Raw genomic sequence first — 21,131 nt, 5'->3', positions numbered from 1 at the left:
CCAGCGTTAGTGCAGCAACGTTTAAGAAAACACAACAAATGTACATTTTGACTCAGACTTTATACAATATCATTTCTTGGCATTTTCTTCGTTACAAGCTTAATATTTTCTTTAACATTAGCATTCTTTCCATGTTCTTCGTATTTCAAATAGTTTGGATCGTTCCAGTCTTGCACTTCAGCACTGCCAAAAATAAAGAAAATCAAATTGGTAGCCACGCAAATGACAAAAACCAGCCAAAACACAATTCTCCACTCGTCGACAGTCTGATTAGGTATCAACAATCCAGCAACATAAGGCGACACCAAGCCAACGCTTATACTAATACCAAGTAGAATTCCTTGTATGGCACCAGCGTAATTCGGTGCTAAATCCAGAGCATTAACCAATGTACTAAAGTTAATGCAACTAAACATTATCATAGCAACGACGTGAAGACCAACGACAAGAGTTCGATTGCAACCAACATAAGTAGCAACCAGGAGAAACGTACTTGTACCTAACATTGCGATGCTATTACCAATTTTGCGAACCCAAGTGGTAGAAGTGATGTTTTTGGCTATCAGTCGATCGGCAATCCATGACAGCGTGCAACTAACGATCCACGCATAAATGTGGGGAATGGCGGAGACGTAGCCGTTTGTTTCGACGTTGAATTTCAATACGCTGCTCATGAATTTTGGTATGTCGCTGACAACTGTGATGTGGCACCAACTGTTGCCTATCAAAGCTACTAAAACAGCCCAGACTGGCTTTGAACGGATTATTCGACGCCATGGTGTTGGTGGTAAGTCTTCGTACGAGTGTTCTTGAAGAAAACATTGGCATTTTTAAAATCAATTACAACCCACTTCAACAACTGTCTACTTACTTAATTTTTCTTTGAGAAACTTGAACTCGACTTTGGAAATGAAGGGATGATCGTAAGGTGAGTCGTAGCAGATCGCGCAGTGAGCGAAAAACACGACGATACCAAAGCCACCGTAAGTATAGAACATCGTTGGCCAGCCAGATCTTTGAATGATAATTCCAGATCCACCCATGCCAACTATAATTCCACATATTCCACCGGAAAAAGCCCAAGCAGCAGCCCACGAACGCTCGTCTTTAGGTATCCAGCGGCTCATCAGCCTCATGATCGCTGGATTTAACATTCCACTACCCAAACCGGTGAGAAATCGTATGATCGTGAGCGAAGTTGCGTCGGCCCATTCAACACTTTTTGGCACCATTAGCGTGAGTAACGCAGTTGACAGTATACTCGTACCCATCGTATGTTTACCACCGAGTTTGTCAAGAATTGAGCCGCCGAGTATGCACGTGATTATGTAACCCCAGTAATAGGAAGATAAAATCTGGCCCTGAAAAAAGTGATCTTTGATGAATTCTGTAATAATCATGGCTTCGAAAATCGTATGTTTACCTGTGCTTTTTCGTCCCAATCGAATGTCTCCCCTTTCGTGAAAGTTTCATTGCGATACGATTGAACCTCTATTATTTCTGGTTGACATGCCTTGTTATTTGATGATACTGTGTTTATTGGTTCAACCATTTGAATTATAGCTATGGATAAGCAAATCTGCACGTTGCAAGAGTTCAGTAAGCTGAGAAAGCAGGCCAAAACAGTTATCCATCGTTGCGGAATTACTGCAAGATTGTTTATTACTTTTTGTCCTTCGCGCGGTATTTCATCTCCAGATGAATGTCCATACTCCCGTATCCGTCGAGATGCTGGCATGATAACCACCAAGTGCGATTATTACAACATGTTTCCAAATTCAATTTACAAAAAAATGAAAGAAAATCAAACCGTCGTTGTAACGTGACTATTTTTATTTTGAGTCACCTGTTGCAATTTTTAAAATTCAGACTGCAAAACGAGACTATCAAGTTTTTTATTTATGCGCAGAGAAAAATTGAGACGCCAACTAATTAGCGAATAATACGTTGCGTATACCAGAAAGCGATTACACATACATTAATGTTTACCATTAACATAAATGATTTCACTCAAACATTGCTAACGTCAGATTTTGCTCATTATCAACACTTATTATGACAAATCATCATAAATTTTCATGTTTATAGCTGGATTAATACGAAAAGTTCTTTGTTCGGTCTATATATATATGTGTGTGTGTGTGTGTGTGTGTGTGTGTGTGTGTGTGTGTGTGTGTGTGTGTGTGTGTGTGTGTGTGTGTGTGTGTGTGTGTGTGTGTGTGTGTGTGTGTGTGTGTGTGTGTGTGTGTGTGTGTGTGTGTGTGTGTGTGTGTGTGTGTGTGTGTGTGTGTAAAAATATGTATAATGCAGCCTTAATAATTATTGTCGTATCGCGAAAGGATCTGGAAGATATAGTCGGAGATAGGCGTGACTGCAGCAAAATAAATTGCAATAAGTTTTCTGCTTAATACAAGACATAAACTATAACTAACTCGTTATAAGGAAACGCGAATGCTAATAGAGTCGCACGAAGTCAATGGATTAGAGTATCTTGTGAATGTGCAGTAGGCCAAAGACCCACTATAAGCATGTTGTTGTTATAGAAGTTCTTAAAAGCTTCATAGAAAGTGGTACTATCAAACACTAATTCGTTCTAATTATGAAATAATCATCTAATGTTTTCTGATTGAGTTGAGAAATGTTAAATTTAACACAAAAAATTATATCTATTTCTTTCTTCTAAGTATTGGTTTCAAGTTTTCAACTAGCGCCCGTAAAATAGTGTTGTCCTTAGTGGTGGAAATAACCCCATTCACCCCATTGGCTTGCTGAAATGCCGTAATGATTTGACGTGAGAATTGGAAATTATTTATATACTTTGTACAATTTAACAAGTGCTCTTCGCGCGCAGCGCGCATAGTGATTACTAATATTTAAAAAAACTATAAAATATATGATTTATTACATATAACACTATTCTCGGAAGGAATAGAGGTAGTAATCACTACTGATTGACGTCGCTTAACCCTTGACTTTGCGGAAATTTTGATACTTTGTAAATGAATCAAGGTACTGTACAAGTATGACAATATTTTTCATTAATCAATGAACATGGAAGAGAAAGCGACGGATAAGAAATTTTCATTACGATTGGTTTTCTATAGACAGATCGCAATCAGAGTTCATTAGAATTTTATAAACATATAGGTTGAGTAATATAATGCTCGAGCAGTTACTTTCTTTTATACGGTTGCGATCATTTGAAGATGACAAGTGGAAGATTTTGTTATCAAAACATAAGTAAGATAACGACGTGACATGCAATTTACAGTGGCAGAGCTTAATATTATGGCATTTTACACCTTACGCGATCTACGGAAACATAATTTTATCCTAATGAAATATTCTATATATACACGAATATTACAATTATTTCGAAATAAGCCAATCATTAATAAAATACACTCGTAATAGTCCACGTGAGTAGCAGAAACGGTCTGTTTGAATTAGCAAGATAAATAGTTTTACAGCGTAACAAGTTGTATGCATTTGCCATTCAAGCTTACAAATTGATATTTTAAAACGTAAATGTAACAGCCAAAAATGTAATACAGATCAAAATTATTTCGAATTTTATTAATCCAATTCATTTAATTATCATCGACAGCTGTCAATTGTAGTCATTCTTACCTTTTACTCGCGTTTGAAATTTATGAAACAAAATTATTGCTAAATGCTTTTCTAATGCGTTATTTTGTTATAAATAATCTTTTTGACATTATTTTGTTAATATTTTAAAGATTGATATAAGCTTTAGAGACTGTTTCAGGATTCAAAAAAAAATAAGCGAAAGAGACAGTAGAAAAGGACACAGTAATAATGGACAGTAAACATTTTTTTATAGAACGTATAATAAATAAGTATTTTTGTGCCTGAAAACTATTTCCTTTCTATTGAGATGTCTACCAAAATATGCAGTCTTTAAATGGAAATTAATTAAAAAAACTAATCAGCTTAAGTAAAACGCTATTTTGTTACATTGAAAAAAAAATTAAAAATACGCTATCCCACGTGGTTTCAATTCGTTTTTACTTTTTCAGCATCCAATTTCCAGCTAGGTAATAATATTTTGATCATACTTATAATTATTCTTTTAACAATAAGTAAAATTAATATCATAGAGATGATAATAAATCCGTAAACATCAAGTAAAGACGCTTGGTACCATGGCATGTCGACCAAAGGTGATCGTAATGCATTTTTTCCGTGTCTGACTATGTATTCGACCCAAAAAACAATCAGCTCTTTCGGACTTATTGGAACATCTCGAAAAGCTTTGCTAATTTTTTTCGTTGTTTCTCTAAAAAATAGTTATTATACATAAAACAGTTATCTTCAAAATTTAATGTAATTTGTATATTTTATAATTGAAAAGACAATAAGTGGAAGGAAAAAAAAACCTAAAAGTATATACTTAAAAGTCTAAAGTTATATAATATAACTTACTTGTAAATAGGATTCTTAATGATTTTATTGATTGCATCAGAAAGACTTTGCTGCGTCATTTGTTCCCAATCGAGGCTTACAGCTATATTTTTTCGAACGTAGGATTCTATATTAAGAAATTGATCACCCAATAAAGGTATTCCTATTAATGGAACACCGTAATGTATTGCCTCTTGCGTACCCATCAGGCCACCATGCGTTACGAATGCTTTTATATTCTTATGTTCTAAAATAAATAAAAAATCATTAGGACGATCGAATCGTAACGTTAATCAAATAAATTGATTTTACTTAGAACTGCGATTTGTGGCAACCAAGGATTACTGATGACGTTCGACGGTAGTCTAGATGGCAATTCGTCAGGTTTCGTTATCTTCATTAGCACTCTAATCGGCTTAATACTCTCGAATGCACCGTAGAATGCATCCAGTACAGTTTTAGGAAAGGTCTCGATCCTGATCATCGACCCGAAAGTAACGTAAATGAATCCGTGTTTACTTTCGTCAAGGAATTTTTGTATGTTCTACATTTGCATAGAGAAAAAATATTTCATTCCATAAGTTCTCCATCCATAAGTATGATGTTAAATGTAAGACTAGTTGAACATTAATATGAACCTGTGGTAATTTCTCGCCTTTATCAACGACGTGCAGTCCTCCAACAGGCACAATCGTTGGAGCGAGAGGCTTGTTTCCATACACAGCGTGATGATGGTTGAGAAAAATGAGATCCACGTCTTTTTCCATCTCGACGACATTGGGGTAACCAGATCCAAATATTTTTTCAACGTAAGCGTCTTGCTCTCGAATGTAATAATGAACACTTGATGTACGTATGTAGTAGGAAGTTTTCCAATCGCTCGTAAAATGACATTGGAGGAAAAGATCGAGCAAAGACACCCGTGTCCACTGCGAGATTATAAGGATTTCCATTCGGTTCGTTTGCCCATTCAAATAGCGAGAAGGTCGTCACGATTCCAATTACGGGTACGTTCAAATGTCGGCCCCAAGCAAGATGACAATTCGACGTAAACCACTAAATGTCAAATATAATTTACATAATATAAATATAATTTACACTTTTTTTTATGTATGTTGACGCAACGAAAGTGATTATTTATTTAATACTTCTGTGATGACGAGGTCGTAGGGTGGATCTTTCGGCGGATTTTTGACGAGGTTTTGAAATACTGGAAGATTCAAAATTTCGCAGCCGGGTGTACCGCAAGCAGGCAGAAACTGAGACATCGCCACAGTTCGGAATGCGGACATAAAGAATTCGTAGGTAACATTGTTGACGAAAATCGGAAGCGAACCAGCAAGACTGAAGTCTGTGTAATTAGGCACTGGATTTTTTAGCGGAAAATGACTATAGACGTCCACTTGATGGCCTCGTTCGGCTAAGATTTTCATTATATGCTCGTCCATGTTGAACTGACTTTTTCCGGGGAATGGAAATATACCCAAAATTCGTAATTCATTACTATTTTCAATCGATACAAGGAATGTTAATAGTAGTGGAAAACGTAATTTATTTAAAAGTCGAGTCATGACGAAACCTGTAAAATAAAATGCATGCATTCAGAAAAGAGTTCGTCAATTAACAATTAAGCATCACGATGACTGGTATGATCTTGATGACCAATTAATTTGCCAACTGTCATGTTTAGCTGATAAGTATATATCATAGATAATAAATGTATTGCGCAATATATTTCAAAATATGATATTTTTTAATTGGTTTAGTAATGCATAATACATACTATGTAATAAATTATCGTTGACGTTGGCAGCTTTTAATAAATCAGAAAACTAATAAAATTTCAACTAAGACTTCATAAAACATCAAGCAACGTTATAGCACAGTAAGACACACAATAAAATGACTTACTAAACAAGCGAGTTACGTTTAATAAGAGTTTGCTTTATGGATCGAAACACTACATAATTTGATCACGACGATTTTCGAAAGGATTTCAAAATCACACGTCAGTTGAATTCGGTTTCAATTTTCGTGTGTCCAACGGTATCGTTAATTGCGATGACAAATAATTAGCACTAATGCCAGAAGAAACCTCACTTCTGAAATTGCAAGCACGTCAGTTTGCCAAGCAAAAAAAGGTGACTGGCTCGAGGCTATAGTTGGAATTACTGCGACGATCTTGATAGCGCTCGTCGATCACTCCGTTACAGCTTCGTCACTGATCCAGTAAAGAATAGCTGCACTGGTCGGAAAATTGCAAGTCATTTCAAATGATAGCTCGAGCACATTTGAAACGTACGTACAGACGAAGGCTGACGATAAGAGACTGCCGATGCTAGTTTTGTAGCGTGAGAAATGGTAGTTTCAGAATTTTTATTCGATGGCTTCGACATAGTATCACGATTTTCAATTAAGGATGTGTAAAATCTTTGTCTGCGATTTTTGATGGTGATGCAATAATTGAAGTGTATTCCAACCAAGACTTCTTTTGCATTATTTATCACAGACTGCCTTCACCCTAAATGTTTGCATTTCGTCGAGAAACTCCATAATCTTACAGCTCTTAGAGATTTTCAGCCTTTCCCGAGGACACTCAGGATACCGTTTCATTCCTACGCATATATTATATCTATAATCAACAGTCATCTTCATTGTTTTGTTCGTGTTGATCAGAAGTGTTATTGGTGTAATGTTTACATTTAAACTTGGCGCTTGATAGGAGGGGGATTGTAAATTCAGCTGTGCGTGCACAATGCAGAGGTTCACCGAAAATTGACTGCACGCACTCTCGCGCATTTCCATTTCACGCTTTTCCAGACTTTTGACGACACAACGTCCATTTAAAATTCGAGCTATGCTAGGACTGTTTCGTCGCGAAGAAATTGGTTGTAAGACTCGGGTCTGTTTCTTCGAATCGAACTCGAGATCGAATTGTATCAGGGCAAATCAAGCACGGTGAAAATGCAGGTGAGAGATGCGTCGAAGATCAAACAATTGCCGTGTATGCGCACAAGTAGTTATATTAGGAGCATGCTATATCGACGACGATAGTGATCATACGTGCAAGAAGATTACTTGTGATTCTAAAGTAGTCTCCAGGCACCTGCAGCCTCTCGCATGGGGGTTTTGCCTATATTTAAAGTTTAGGATTACGAAAATTATACAAAGCTATAAAACTCAACTTTTTCCCTTAAGTCTGTATCTTCAAAATATTATTCTATTTACACGCTTTTGTCATATAATCTATGTTTAATTTTATATTTCTAGTTGGATAGAAACTTTAATAATTACATATTAGTTAATCAATTATTTTTACAAATTCAAAATACATAATGGTAATATTGTATACAATTTTTTGTAGAATGTTCATAATGCAAGTCAAAACAGTAAAACGAAGCCAATCTAACAAAGCGCTTATTTTTGCGAACCATTAAAGAGTGAACATTATCTATACAAGAATAAGCGACAATGCATGTGGAAAATTGATATATTCGTGAATAGTACGAATTAATGCATCTACAGAAAAAACATTCGAAATAATGCAACTTCAAGCGACAGTGCTGTTTATTATTATAGCTTTTTATATATACTTGAATTTTGTATTCATAAATTTTGATTATATTAATATCTATTTTATTTATTTCTTACAATTAGATATTTTCTACCTAAGTAAGTTTTACAATTCATTGATAATCGCTTGATAGATAAGACTTTTGTTAAATAAAATAATATTTATTTTAAGTTCGTCAATAAAATGCCAAAAGATAAGTAATGTAAGGGTAATGTTACTGTCCAATGTCATTCTCTATGTTATTAAAGTTCTGTTGTAAATATCTAAAGATCATGCATATGAAGATTATTTTATCGTATATACACCCTAATGCGTATTGATTTTTATATTTATTCATTGAGTAGACGACGAAATAATTAATTTTTTTAATTTTCAGTAACCCGATCATATCAACTTTAAAAATAGTAAGGAGCAAGTAAAAAACATGTAAAACTCAAGGTTTGAAATTATAAAATCTAATTAGTTTCTTGGAATTGAATAATTTAATCATATTTCACAAAATAATATTTATTTATTTTTACGTTTATAGCTGTGTACAAAAGACGCCAGTATTCATTCGTACAAAATTTTATTGATGTTTCAGGAAAATGAATTTTCATGAACTTTCATTACAGTACTTGTTTTGAATGGAATGAGCCATTATACAATCTATAAATTATAAAATGGCACCACACCAAGTAAAACAATAAGCATGTAAAAATGTGAGGTAAATAGAGTAATAGAGATTTTGTCGTTTTCGTAATTTAGAAGCACTTGCGGTGGACAATGCCAGGACCTGATTCGTCGTATTCCTGCTTGGAGATCCACATCTGTTGGAAGGTGGACAGAGAAGCAAGGATGGAACCACCGATCCATACGGAGTATTTCCTCTCTGGCGGGGCGATGATTTTGATTTTAATGGTGGATGGAGCCAAAGCAGTAATTTCCTTCTGCATACGGTCGGCAATACCAGGGTACATAGTAGTACCACCGGACATAACATTGTTGGCGTACAGGTCCTTACGGATGTCGACGTCGCACTTCATGATGGAGTTGTAGACGGTCTCGTGGATGCCGCAGGACTCCATACCCAAGAATGAGGGCTGGAAGAGAGCTTCCGGGCAGCGGAACCTCTCGTTGCCGATGGTGATGACCTGTCCGTCGGGAAGCTCGTAGCTCTTCTCGAGGGAGGTGCTGGCGGCGGCGGTGGCCATCTCCTGCTCGAAGTCGAGGGCGACGTAGCAGAGCTTCTCCTTGATGTCGCGCACGATTTCGCGCTCGGCCGTGGTGGTGAAGGAGTAGCCTCTCTCGGTGAGGATCTTCATGAGGTAGTCGGTCAAGTCACGGCCGGCCAGGTCGAGACGGAGGATGGCGTGAGGCAGGGCGTAACCCTCGTAGATGGGCACGGTGTGGGAGACGCCGTCGCCGGAGTCGAGGACGATACCGGTGGTGCGACCGGAGGCGTACAGCGAGAGCACGGCTTGGATGGCCACGTACATGGCCGGGCTGTTGAAGGTCTCGAACATGATCTGCGTCATCTTCTCGCGGTTGGCCTTGGGGTTGAGCGGCGCCTCGGTCAGCAGCACCGGGTGCTCCTCCGGGGCCACGCGCAGCTCGTTGTAGAAGGTGTGGTGCCAGATCTTCTCCATGTCGTCCCAGTTGGTGATGATGCCGTGCTCGATGGGGTATTTGAGCGTCAGGATACCTCTCTTGCTCTGCGCCTCGTCGCCCACGTAGCTGTCCTTCTGTCCCATACCGACCATCACTCCCTGGTGACGGGGCCGACCGACGATCGAGGGGAACACGGCGCGCGGAGCGTCGTCCCCGGCGAAACCGGCCTTGCACATGCCGGATCCATTGTCTACGACAAGGGCAGCTACTTCGTCGTCGCACATACTTGCGGTTCGGTTATCCTCTTACCTACAACATCAACAATTGCGCATTTGACAATTCAGCTTTTTAGACGATTTAAACTCTGGTGCGAAAATGCATGAATTGTGATTACATTGGTTTTAGAGCTTTATAAATTCAATAAATAAATGAAGACAAAACTATTGAAATCTCGCCAACTGTTGTAATGTTTCTTTAATGTGCCAAAAAAATTTACTTGCAAAAATGAATTACTATAAATAACTATTTTAATTACACAGTAATACGTATGAATGCTCTCCAAAAACCTTATAAACATGCAAAAATTATAAAAAATGCGTTTTAAAACAATATTTACTAAATATCAAAACACATCCATCAAAATTCATTAAGTATTAAGTACCTAGAATAATTGTAATATTTATACTTAATTCTAATTTAATAATCAATATGAAAGTTGCATAAATAAAAACGTTCACTAATTAATTAACTTCTAATAATTAATTATTTGAGTTAAAAGTTGCAATATAAATACGTGGTAATGAAAAAAATTGTCCAATCAGATATATTCCATCTTTTCGCCGTCTCTTCTATTTCTAATTGTTATTCTATATATTTTGATTTATTTATGGCCAAGTCTTACGCAATCAGTCCAGATTTACTAACATTTAACATAAAACTGTAACCCGATCGTTTCTCGATTTCATCTTCTTTCTTAAATAACTTTTTTCCCTAACACACATTGATGAGGTCAGACCGAAATAAAGTCTGTCTCATTTTATAATACATTCTATTAATAGTAGCGTCGATAACGTTCACTGAAATTGTGAGTTTCAACCGATTGAGTTTCCTATTGGCAGTGATGAGATAAAGAACGAAAATTCAAATATCTATTTTCAGCCACGTCACGGTAATTTTAGCTGAACGACGCCCGAACCCTATATGTTCAAGCGTTGATTATAAATCGTAGTGCATCGTGACGGGTTGTCAGAGTACAGGCGATTTTTTAAGATCTCACTAGACTTGTCAAATTTTTTTAATGATTTTAGATGTTTCTGAGCAAGGATAATTTTTTCACGTCAAGCAACTGATAGTTTGATGTAAATTTCTAAATTTTAAAATAACACTATTGAATTATATTGAATTACAACTTAACAAAAAAACTAATTATAACGAATTTTTACGATTAATTTTGATAATTTTTGCGAGAACAAATTATTGAATATATATTAAAGTATTATATGAAACTATCCATTACTATTTTAAATTCAATTGCGAGGGATTATGCACACATTAATTATTAAAAAGATTTTTTTAACTTAATATTTCAATGAGAACTTTATCATTTCGACTTTCTCATGAATTTTTTCCGGGTGTATAATAAATGTCTCGCTAAGATGCAATTTGAATCATGGATTACATGGTGTAAGAATAAAATTAGAAAGAACTTTTCAGATCTGCATTTTTCAATTAAAAGATTTTTATCAAGATTTCTTGAATAAAACTTCTCAACGCATTCTGAATGCTAAATACATGACATTTATTGACATATTTAATTACATGAAAATAAAATTATAAAAATATCTTTTTTAAAACTTCATTTGATTAATGGGAATTTTATTATTCAGATTTTTCTCGTGAAACTTTGTTGTAATGTGCTTTAATTACGACGCTATAATCTTTCGAAATCTTAAAAAATTAATTTTTTTTTTATTCTGAATGCCTTACGAATATGCTATACGAATCATGATTTTTAATTGAACACTCACGCTTGATTAATAATTTTATCACTTGGTTTTGTGAAAGATTATTTTGATGCTTGTTTGTTCATAATATTAACGAAATAACGCACTATAATTTTTAATAGTAACGTTGAACACTTCATCGTATATATTACTTATTGCAACAAAAATTAGTATACAGTGAATGATCAGAAATATTTGAACTTTACGAAGACTCTCAAAAATCTATAAAAATGAAAACTGATTCTGAATGTATTTGTTCGAGGTTTTAAAAATCACTATTAATTTTTTAATTTAAATGATAATAGAAAAGCTTTCTCTGTCGTATTCACTTTTTCCACTAAAAAGTATCAAGTATAAGAGTTTATAATTAAAAGAAACTTAGAGCTTGCGAGTAGTAGTACATACCGTGCACGGGACAGAGTAAACAGGCGTCTGAGCTGAGCCACGACGGGCGCGTCGATTTTATGTTCCAGTTTACGCGCGCATCGCCCCCGCCTATACCAAAAAGACGCTGAACAAGGCTTGCGGGAGAGTCCAGCCCAGCCACCCATTGGTACCCACCTAATCTGGAAGAAGCTAAAGAGCAGAAGCCGCCTGAGTAGCTATAAAGAGAAAAGCAGAAGAAGAGAAGAACCGACGTAGGCCAGCACCACCAAACGCGAGAAGAGAGAGAAAATATTTTAAAAAAAGTTCGCATCGCGACATATTCCCGAGAAACCAAAGTCTCTGATGACACAACTTGGCGAGCTATTGGGTCACTTTCAAGATCAACATGCGAGCAAACGATGTCGTTTCATTCTACGAACCATTGATCAAATATTCAAGTTTTTTTTCCAATCTAATGCTATAGTTTTTCCTATAAATTATTTTCTAATAATACTGATATATTGTTAAATAATTTTATTTATCAAATTCAAATATATGACACTATTAAAAACATTCAATTTATCTGTAACTTGAATTTAGACATTTTTTTAAAGTTCCGCTTAGTAAACTTATCATTTTATCACTGTATTATAAATATAATATTTATTTCATCTCCAAACTAAAAAGAAAAAAAGAAATCCCTACATACTATGCAGCGTTTCTGTAATAAAATAAACATCTTGTAAAGAATTATCATACGTTGACATTTCATTTGGAATTTTTAAGCTATAAAAGTCTGGTGAGTAATTGAACTTTTACAATTAAAGAATAAAATAATAATAACATGAAAAATTATAAATTTAGTGCTCAAAGAAAAATATTAAAAGTACAGTGCTATTATATATAATTATATAACTATTATTATATTTATTTCAGCATTATGAATTAATTGAAAGTATATAAATTACATGATTCCCATTCACTACTCATGCACATATAATTAAAGGAATAGTTTAACCATTATGCCGCTAGTTATGTTTTGGATGTTTAATTCTGAAATGATGAACTGAAAATCGTAAAAAATGTAGATAAATAATAATGTATATTATTTATTATTGAAGATTGATTTGAGCAATTTGATTCTATTAGCTCCTTATGCTATCAAAGCTTTCTATTTTTGAAAATACAGAATAAGAATATTTAATCATGTTTGCAGAGGATTAATATATACTTGTATCAGAATATTTTTAAGAGGAATACTTATATATATATATATATCAATTAGGAATTCGCAACAGATAAAATGTAGATAATTCATTATGAAACATAATTACATAAAAATTTAATTAATAATTATTTGAAAACAAGAATTGCGAGTTGTAGTTTGAAACAATAACTTCGTGTTCTTATTTGTATTTACTATTCTTTGTACTTATTTTCCAGTTTTTCCTTATTAGGAGATTTTGTATTTTTTCCTCGTCTACGTGTACTTATTTAATATTTTCTACGTACATAATTGTTGAAAAAAGTATTTAAGGTGAGCTACCTCAGCGTTCTGTCGCGCTTGTAAAATGGTTAAAATGGTTTATCAACACTTGTCGTACATCGAAACTCATAAATACCGACAAGATTTAATTTGTTAAGCATTAATATTTTTCAAATAGCATAACAAACAATTATTGTTTCAATACAAATTATTAGAATACGAATTTTAAAAAAATTACATCAATCCACGTGTCATACGAAAACTAGCATTATCTTTTCCTTTAAGTCTCTCACGCTCGTTCGCTATATATATATCTCATCATTCTCAATAATAATACTCCCAAATCGGTAAAGTAGGTATTTTGCCGACGCAAGATTTATCTTCAATACGTATATGTCTGCCAGTTGCCAATTGTCAAAACTGAAACAATCGTGAATTAAAGGTTAAGATCGTTTTTGGTTATTTTTACTTGAAAATAAATATTACGCACACATAATATACATCGATGTTAGCTCAAAAAACTAAATCAAGTTATCGCTTATCATATTTCTCATTCATAGCTGGATGGAAAGCTGAATTGCTTCAAACGTGAGACCATGCAATGAATTTAAAGATTAAATTTCCTGATAAAATTTTTGTATCTCTATTTTCTCATAAAAGAAATATAAATATTTGGTGTATACTGTTACTTGAATTCCAACATCTGACACGTTTTTAATCGAATAAAAAACGAAAAATGAATAAATTTTTATGTTAATTTTTACAAGTTATTGAGTTGAATACAACTGTTCATAAATAAATTATTAAATATAACATTACACAATTTAAGCTTTTCAAACTTCTGCGTTTTTGGTTTTTTATTGATTTTCGTATAGTAATATTAAAATTACGATTAACAATTATTAATATAAAAAAAATTTATCGGTTATATTTTAAACATTTTACAATTATTGTTTGAATCCACAAAACAGATTGTTCGAAATTGTAAAAATGACAGATAACGCTATAGTGAAACAAGAAATCGAAATAAAAGACGAAATATCCGAGGATTTCTCGAGAAATACTGATCCAAGTATGCAAAATTTTTCATTAGCATCAATTTACTCTTCTTTCAATAGACAGAATTAGAACATAATATTATAACTCAAAACAATGCAAAAAGCATTTTAGGTAGATGTTCAATCTAATCATAACAATTTCCAAATTAAAAGTATATGTTTTTTAAATAATGAAAAATTTTCCAGGAATTGATAATAAAATCAAAGAAACTTTTTCGTCCGAGACGGTAGAAATAAAAAATTTAGTTGTTTTTAAAAAATTATTCCCAGAACCGTCAATACAAATGAATGTAAACAATGCAAACATTGTTGTAGGTAGATATACTGTAATTGTTTTAATTATTTCAAAATATACTAACTCATCTATCTTATATTTTTTTAAACTTTCTTTCGCAGAGTGTAATGAATGTAGTAAATTTATTTTTAATAAAAACTTGAAAACACATTTAAAAATGTGTTTACTGCCCGTCGAATATAAAAGTCGCTCGCTGGTAATGAAAGACAAACAATGGTTAACGAAACGTAATAAACAAGTTAGCATACATTCAAAAGGTGCAGTTATAAACGGTAAAAAAATATTTTTATAGATACGGTGGGTTAACATAACACTACATCGCAATAATTATGTAAAAATAGTAAATTTTCTATTTATATGTAAATGGCAACATATCCAATATGGTTTTAATTTTTTTAACAAATTTATTTTTACAAAATCTAATTTATGACTATTTAAATAAATACATATATTATCGAATTATATATTATGTATTATCTGCATAATGTAAATCTAGTGCCGCAAGATCTTGAAATTATTTTTGTTTGTAACTTATGATTCTCTACAATTCATTAATTTTATTAATATTTACTATTTTTATAAGCAATATTGACGGAAGTATGGTATATTCATACATGGTGATAAATGAACAAAGCTTTCGTATTATCAACACATATAAATATTAAAATATCGATGGTAACAAACACAATTAATGAATATGCATAAGTATATTTACTATAACATTTTAATAAATATACTATTATTATTATGCAGATAAATTTATACAGTAATGTTCAAACTGTTACTTAATAGTGAAACCAAATTCACCGAATAGCAATTGTACATCGTGCGGAACCATGTGTTTTTGGAAATGCAAACAATGCAGCAAAACTTTCCATTTTTACAATTCATTGGTGTTTCATTTAAAAGCTCAGTGTGAATTTAGATCGAAATATTTTGACAATTCACATAAGCATATGATATCACACTTACAGTTGGGATCAACGATCGATTTGAACGGTGTAAAACAGAAAAAGTCCATAAAGATATAAACGGCATTAAACTCCAAGTACATTATGTTCAATATGTGTCTTAACGTTTGAAACGTTTCATCAATTAAACGAGCATATAATAAGTTGTCAACAACCTGTTATTTCTAAATCAGTTAATACGAATGCCTGTATGTAAATTTTTAGTAATATTTTGTTTATACATTTTATGAAGCGTTTCAATTAGTATTTGAATATACTTACAGCTTTAGACTTTTACCTTCACAAAGATCAACCTCCGCAAATTACCTGTTAGTATTTCGTCACTATTGATCTAAAACAAAATTGATATAATTTTTTACATTTTCGTTGTAGATTGTAACCGAAAAATTACACGGTACTGTGAAAAAATGTAACAGAGATATTCTACGAGATCGGCAGTTTTATTGTCATCAATGCAGCAACTGCAAAACAACTCTAAGATTTAAATGCACGATGTGTAATAAATTATTTTATCAATATAGTTATGCTCTTCAACATTTAAATACAATATGTAAGCCTTAAGAAATTATTCAATGTAACAGCTGTAATTTCAAAGCTACTACTAAATCTCAAATATCACGGCATTATAAAGAAATTCATGGTAATATTTATACTTCATTATTTTTCTTATTTTGCTTTCATTGTTTTCATACTTTGTAACTTACTTTATAAAAAAAATTTTCAATATGCCCATTCCCCTTACGAAGGAATAGTTAAATACAGTATTGAATAGTTAAATACAGTAAATCAATATCAATAAAGAATCTGCTATCAATTTAAAGCATAAGCTCAAAGGTACGTGTTATAAGTCTACAAAAAGCAATTAGCATAACATAAATTTATGAACAATGAAATTTCATTTACTATAATTCAATAAATTTTTATAATCAGTTGCTCAGATGAGAGTACATCATTTCTGCTTTATGTGCAATAAGCGAAAATCGTCCCCTTATCAATTAAAAGATTGTGGAATATGTAAGAATACCATGCATCTCTGGTGTGTAATTTGCGACAAAGCATTTGCAATTGATAATCTGAAAGCTTGCGAGCATATTAAAGTTTATTTAGATACATTTACATTCGAGTGTGCAAACTGTGGCAGATCTTTTAACAGTGCAGATAAACTAACATTTCATGATGCTCATTGTCCTAAGAAAACGATAAATTACAGTTGTAGTTATTGTACGAGTATTTTTTGCAATGAACAAAAATTATTAAGACATGAACAGAGAAAGCATTCAATAATTTCAAATCAACAAATAGCATTAACTTCAAAAAATAGAGGTTTGCACAAAATAAATAATTTCACACGAAGAGATCTTTAGTCTGAGAAAAGTCGTAGGAACGAACGTGATTTGAAAAGAAATGTATTATCCTCTGCCAGAAAATGTAAAAACAAATCCATGTTTTCATGTAGGTATGAAAGAGGAACTTTTAATTAACTTTGCTCCTGAAGTCCTTTACAAAATTTGAAATTTGATATTTGAATTTAATTTTTTTCAGCATACACCCAAAATGCAATACAAAGTTTATTAAAAACTCAAATTATTTAATTCATTTGAAATATTGTGAATCAAAACTGCATATGATGTGTACACTTTTATTTACATGATTAAAAATAGAAAAATAGCGACGTATATTATAAATCATAACTTCTATAAGGTATTGACGTTTTTAGAATCTAAATATATCGTTTTTTATATTGAATAGAGTGATTATACTTCATGTTTTTACTACTTATATATGATAAAAATAAAAATTTTCCATCATGCGTATACATATTTTCCAGTAAATTTATTGTAATCGATAATAGAAAATCAAATCAATATATTCAAGCGAAATTATTAGAGCACAAAAATAAATAGGAAATAAATATATTTTTCAACTTTTATTTTAACAGACATTCAATGCATTAATTGTGAATCTTAGGAAGTCAGTAAAAATTTATTTATATCTTTCCGATAAGCTATAAACACATACGGTAAATTCAAAATTAATTCGCCAATTTTCGCGCCTCTACGTTTTTTCCTCTTTATATATATATATATATATATATATATCCTTTCCTTTTCCGACATCTCGCGGCTTAATTTCGCAATTCGCAATTCGCACAGCTGATTATAGAAACATCAGAGCAACCAGGTCTTAGAACCCCAGGATTATTTTCAAGAAATAGGAATTATATTTTAGAATATTAAATATTATAAGATAATATATCAATGTTCGACATTATAACTATCCTATTCGTTTGATTCTGATGATAGGATCAGAAAAACGTTTCTTCCATTTATTTATTGCGTAAGCAAAAAAATTGTGAATAAAAAAGTATTTTATATCTCATAAATTCAATATTGAATTATAAAAGTCTTCATTAATAATAGTTGTTAATGTATTATACATCGTGATTCGTTAACATGCACTGCAACATTCGTAAAGCTTTCAGTTAACTTTTTTGCACAAATATGGAACGAACTTTAAGTTTCAAAGCAGAACCAATTGATCAAGAGGAAATAGAGGAAATCTTACCAGATTTACCAGAACCATCAATTCATGTGAAATCAGACTGTTTTGAGATAAAACCACAATGTAATCCTGGTAAAACTTACATTTTCACAGTAATATTTAAAAGGATAAAATTCAATATTTGCACTTTTAATTATTGTTTTAAATCTTGCAGAAATCAAAATAAACAACTCCAGTATTTTTCTCAATAAGACTTTAATCAATTTAAATGGTATTCTTTATTTTCTTGAAAGAATTCCAGAAACTGTGGTACAAAAATCGCAAACCAAACATTTTGTATCTCAAGTTAAGAAGAAAAAATTGGACAAATCAGGTATTTTCCCTAAATTAAATAATAACATTTATTCAGTTAATAAAATGAACATTTACAGAACCATGTCCAAAGTGTGGAAAAATATTGAAACGACGTAGTTTAAAACTTCACATGCAAACATGTTACTATGGTTTTACTTACGATTGCAGCCTGAAATGTAGCAAATGTAATTATCAAACTATGAGTGGACATTATTGGTTACTACATAAGAGACAATGTGGGAAAACAAAACCAAAACCAATTAAAACAAAATGCAATGGTGAAAAAAGTAATCATTATATGACAGATATTATGTGAATGGCATGGCATGGCATGTTGAAAATAATAAAAAACTATAGGACTTGTGATTGAAAGTTTTAAACTTATAATTGTAGTTTATAAAGAGTACTTTAAGATAAAAAAAATTTCGTGACGATATCTGTATTATTAGAAGAAATTTTACAGTGTGATTAAAAAAAAATTAAAATGCGATCATTATTAATTCCGGTTGGTCCTCTGCGTAAAAAATGTGTACATTTATTAATTTCATATAACATTTTAGGCTACACACAGTCGATTACTCATCACTGTGAAATTTGCAATATTGATTTTAAATTAGACAACGCTGATGTTAGTGTAAAAAAATCCTGTATTAATTGCTCGTCTACTTTGACATATAAATGCAAGAAATGTGGTGAACTTTGTTTATTTTACGAATCATTAGTAATTCATGTGAAGACCATTTGCAATCAAGAAAAATATTTTAAATGTTTTCAATGTGATTTGGTGACGTATTCTATGAGCCAATTAAATGAACATAATAAAACACTTCATAGTGATATATCTGCAAGTGGGTAATTTCTAAATGGATTTTTATTTGATAACTATTATGTAAATATTAATTTAAAAAGCATATTATTTTCAGTGTGTAAAAATTGTGAATCATTTTTTAAGAGTTCAATACATCTGAAAAAACATGAAAAGCAATGTAGTTCAGTTTATAAATCACTACAGAATGATATGTGCCCTTACCCAAATCATAATACTTCAGCTGTAGTTCATCAATTTTCAAGTAGGTGTTGTTGAAACATATCAGCTACTTCCAGGTTTAATAAATTTAAAAATAAAAACTATTTTATAAAATTTTGGGATCATTGTATTATGAAAAAGGCACTATCAAGGAAAGTAATAATTATAAATTTCATGAAGACACAAGCTCAATTTACAATGCAAAGTTGTTCTCACGAAACTAGATATAAAATATTTTTGAGACTACTTTAGAAGAGATGCATTTAGTACAACTAGTAATATTATTAAATTGTAAACTATTTGTTATTATTAATTTACAAAATAATTCTAAAAACACTTCATCTTATTATAATTAAATAAATTTTTAGAATTAATTGGTAAAGTTAACTTTATTCTGTATTTGTTTATTATTTCGATCTTTATAGAAACCACCTAATAAATAAATAGTACTACTACTAATCTAAATTAAATTTATAATTATACTTATCAAAAAATGCCATAAATGTATTATATTTCTTATATTTCGAAATAAATAATAATTAATAATAAATGCTTAATTCTTTCAACCACGTCAGTTATTGAGTATATATCTATCAAGTATACTCTACTATTTTTTGAAACTTTTCTTTCTCATCTCTGTATACTTCAGTAATTGTAAAAATGCCATACCTAATTCAATTACTTCTAGTTAACTTCACCAAAAAATTATTATCGCCCATCTTTTAAAATAAAATATATTATACAATTTAATTACACATTAGTATAATTGAGATCCACTACAGCTGTTATAGAAAAATTATCCAAATTACAGGTTTGCGAAGGCATTCAATTATGTGATCTATTCTTTGCAATGTTTGTTTAGTATAGTGACTTTTCAAGAGATATGATAACGTCCGTTTTAAGAAAACAAGTTAAAATAGTGAAAATAATAATTTTGCTCTTATAGGAAAATCGATTTAATTTTTGAGAGTTTTACCTACATGGAAGAAACTATTTTAACGATTCGACTCTTAATTTTACATTCTGTTTTGAACGTTATTTGTCCAATTTTCATAAAATGTACCGAGAAAATTGAAAAAATAATTTTTTGTTTGTTACCAAAAACGAAATAATTACAATAATATTGCATGAACAATGGCATACGCTATGCAGTAAAGTTATGTATAAATAGATATTAAAAATGCATGAAATCACTGCATTTCAGATATCAGATATGCATGCAAATACTTTCAAGTCGAACACGACGCGCAGCTTGCGAACATGTCAAATAAACTTTTTTAATCAAATTGTATATTGAGCGACATAATTTGTCTAAAATAGGATTATATCAATGCCGTTAAAAGTTGTTAGTGATAGTTTCTCCTATCTTTAATACCATAATTCAGGTAAAAGATATAAGTAATTTTGAGTATATTTACATTTTTTAATTAATATAGACTATTGTCCCACAGTGTATATCGTTTATAAATTTCCAGCATGT

The 21,131-nt window shown here is 31.9% G+C and overlaps 4 protein-coding genes across 7 annotated transcripts; 1 reads left to right on the top strand and 3 right to left on the bottom strand.

Annotated features, from left to right (window-relative positions):
• Positions 1–59: 59 nt before the first annotated feature.
• Positions 60–1,887, bottom strand: LOC131665694 (sialin-like). The gene is made up of 3 exons (XM_058937751.1): positions 1,424–1,887; positions 872–1,361; positions 60–808 (listed from the first exon to the last, which is right to left on the bottom strand). Exons 1-3 carry the CDS (start codon positions 1,736–1,738, stop codon positions 60–62), a joined length of 1,554 nt encoding a protein of 517 aa, XP_058793734.1. The 5' UTR covers positions 1,739–1,887.
• Positions 1,888–2,844: 957 nt separating this feature from the next.
• Positions 2,845–6,247, bottom strand: LOC131665606 (UDP-glucosyltransferase 2-like). The gene is given in 7 exon segments (XM_058937620.1): positions 2,845–4,300; positions 4,447–4,672; positions 4,738–4,969; positions 5,064–5,262; positions 5,264–5,481; positions 5,574–6,004; positions 6,209–6,247. Coding segments are annotated over 6 exon segments (1,581 nt in total). The 5' UTR covers positions 5,997–6,004; positions 6,209–6,247; the 3' UTR covers positions 2,845–4,017.
• A 2,359-nt stretch (positions 6,248–8,606) lies between these two features.
• Positions 8,607–12,028, bottom strand: LOC131665609 (actin, muscle-like). Its single transcript, XM_058937630.1, has 2 exons — positions 11,998–12,028; positions 8,607–9,898 (listed from the first exon to the last, which is right to left on the bottom strand). Exon 2 carries the CDS (start codon positions 9,871–9,873, stop codon positions 8,743–8,745), a length of 1,131 nt encoding a protein of 376 aa, XP_058793613.1. The 5' UTR covers positions 9,874–9,898; positions 11,998–12,028; the 3' UTR covers positions 8,607–8,742.
• Positions 12,029–17,936: 5,908 nt separating this feature from the next.
• Positions 17,937–20,086, top strand: LOC131665610 (zinc finger protein 62 homolog). Of its 4 annotated transcripts, none has more exons than XM_058937634.1 (7): positions 17,937–18,105; positions 18,251–18,402; positions 18,485–18,643; positions 18,702–18,911; positions 19,185–19,472; positions 19,548–19,694; positions 19,793–20,086. In XM_058937634.1, the coding sequence occupies exons 2-7, from the start codon at positions 18,270–18,272 to the stop codon at positions 19,873–19,875; spliced, it is 1,020 nt and encodes a 339-aa protein (XP_058793617.1). In that variant the 5' UTR covers positions 17,937–18,105; positions 18,251–18,269; the 3' UTR covers positions 19,876–20,086. The 4 variants fall into 4 exon arrangements, 3 of the variants coding, with proteins under 3 accessions (XP_058793617.1, XP_058793614.1, XP_058793615.1); XM_058937631.1 differs by having other exon boundaries at positions 18,244–18,402; XM_058937632.1 differs by having other exon boundaries at positions 17,937–18,402.
• Positions 20,087–21,131: the final 1,045 nt, after the last annotated feature.

This window comes from Phymastichus coffea, unplaced genomic scaffold (genome assembly GCF_024137745.1).
Source record: "Phymastichus coffea isolate CEN01 unplaced genomic scaffold, Cenicafe_Pcof_1.1 PCOF00053, whole genome shotgun sequence".
Lineage (NCBI taxonomy): Eukaryota > Metazoa > Arthropoda > Insecta > Hymenoptera > Eulophidae > Phymastichus > Phymastichus coffea.
The sequence above is the reverse complement of the archived record's forward strand: the minus strand, read 5'-3'. Positions and strand labels throughout refer to the sequence as shown.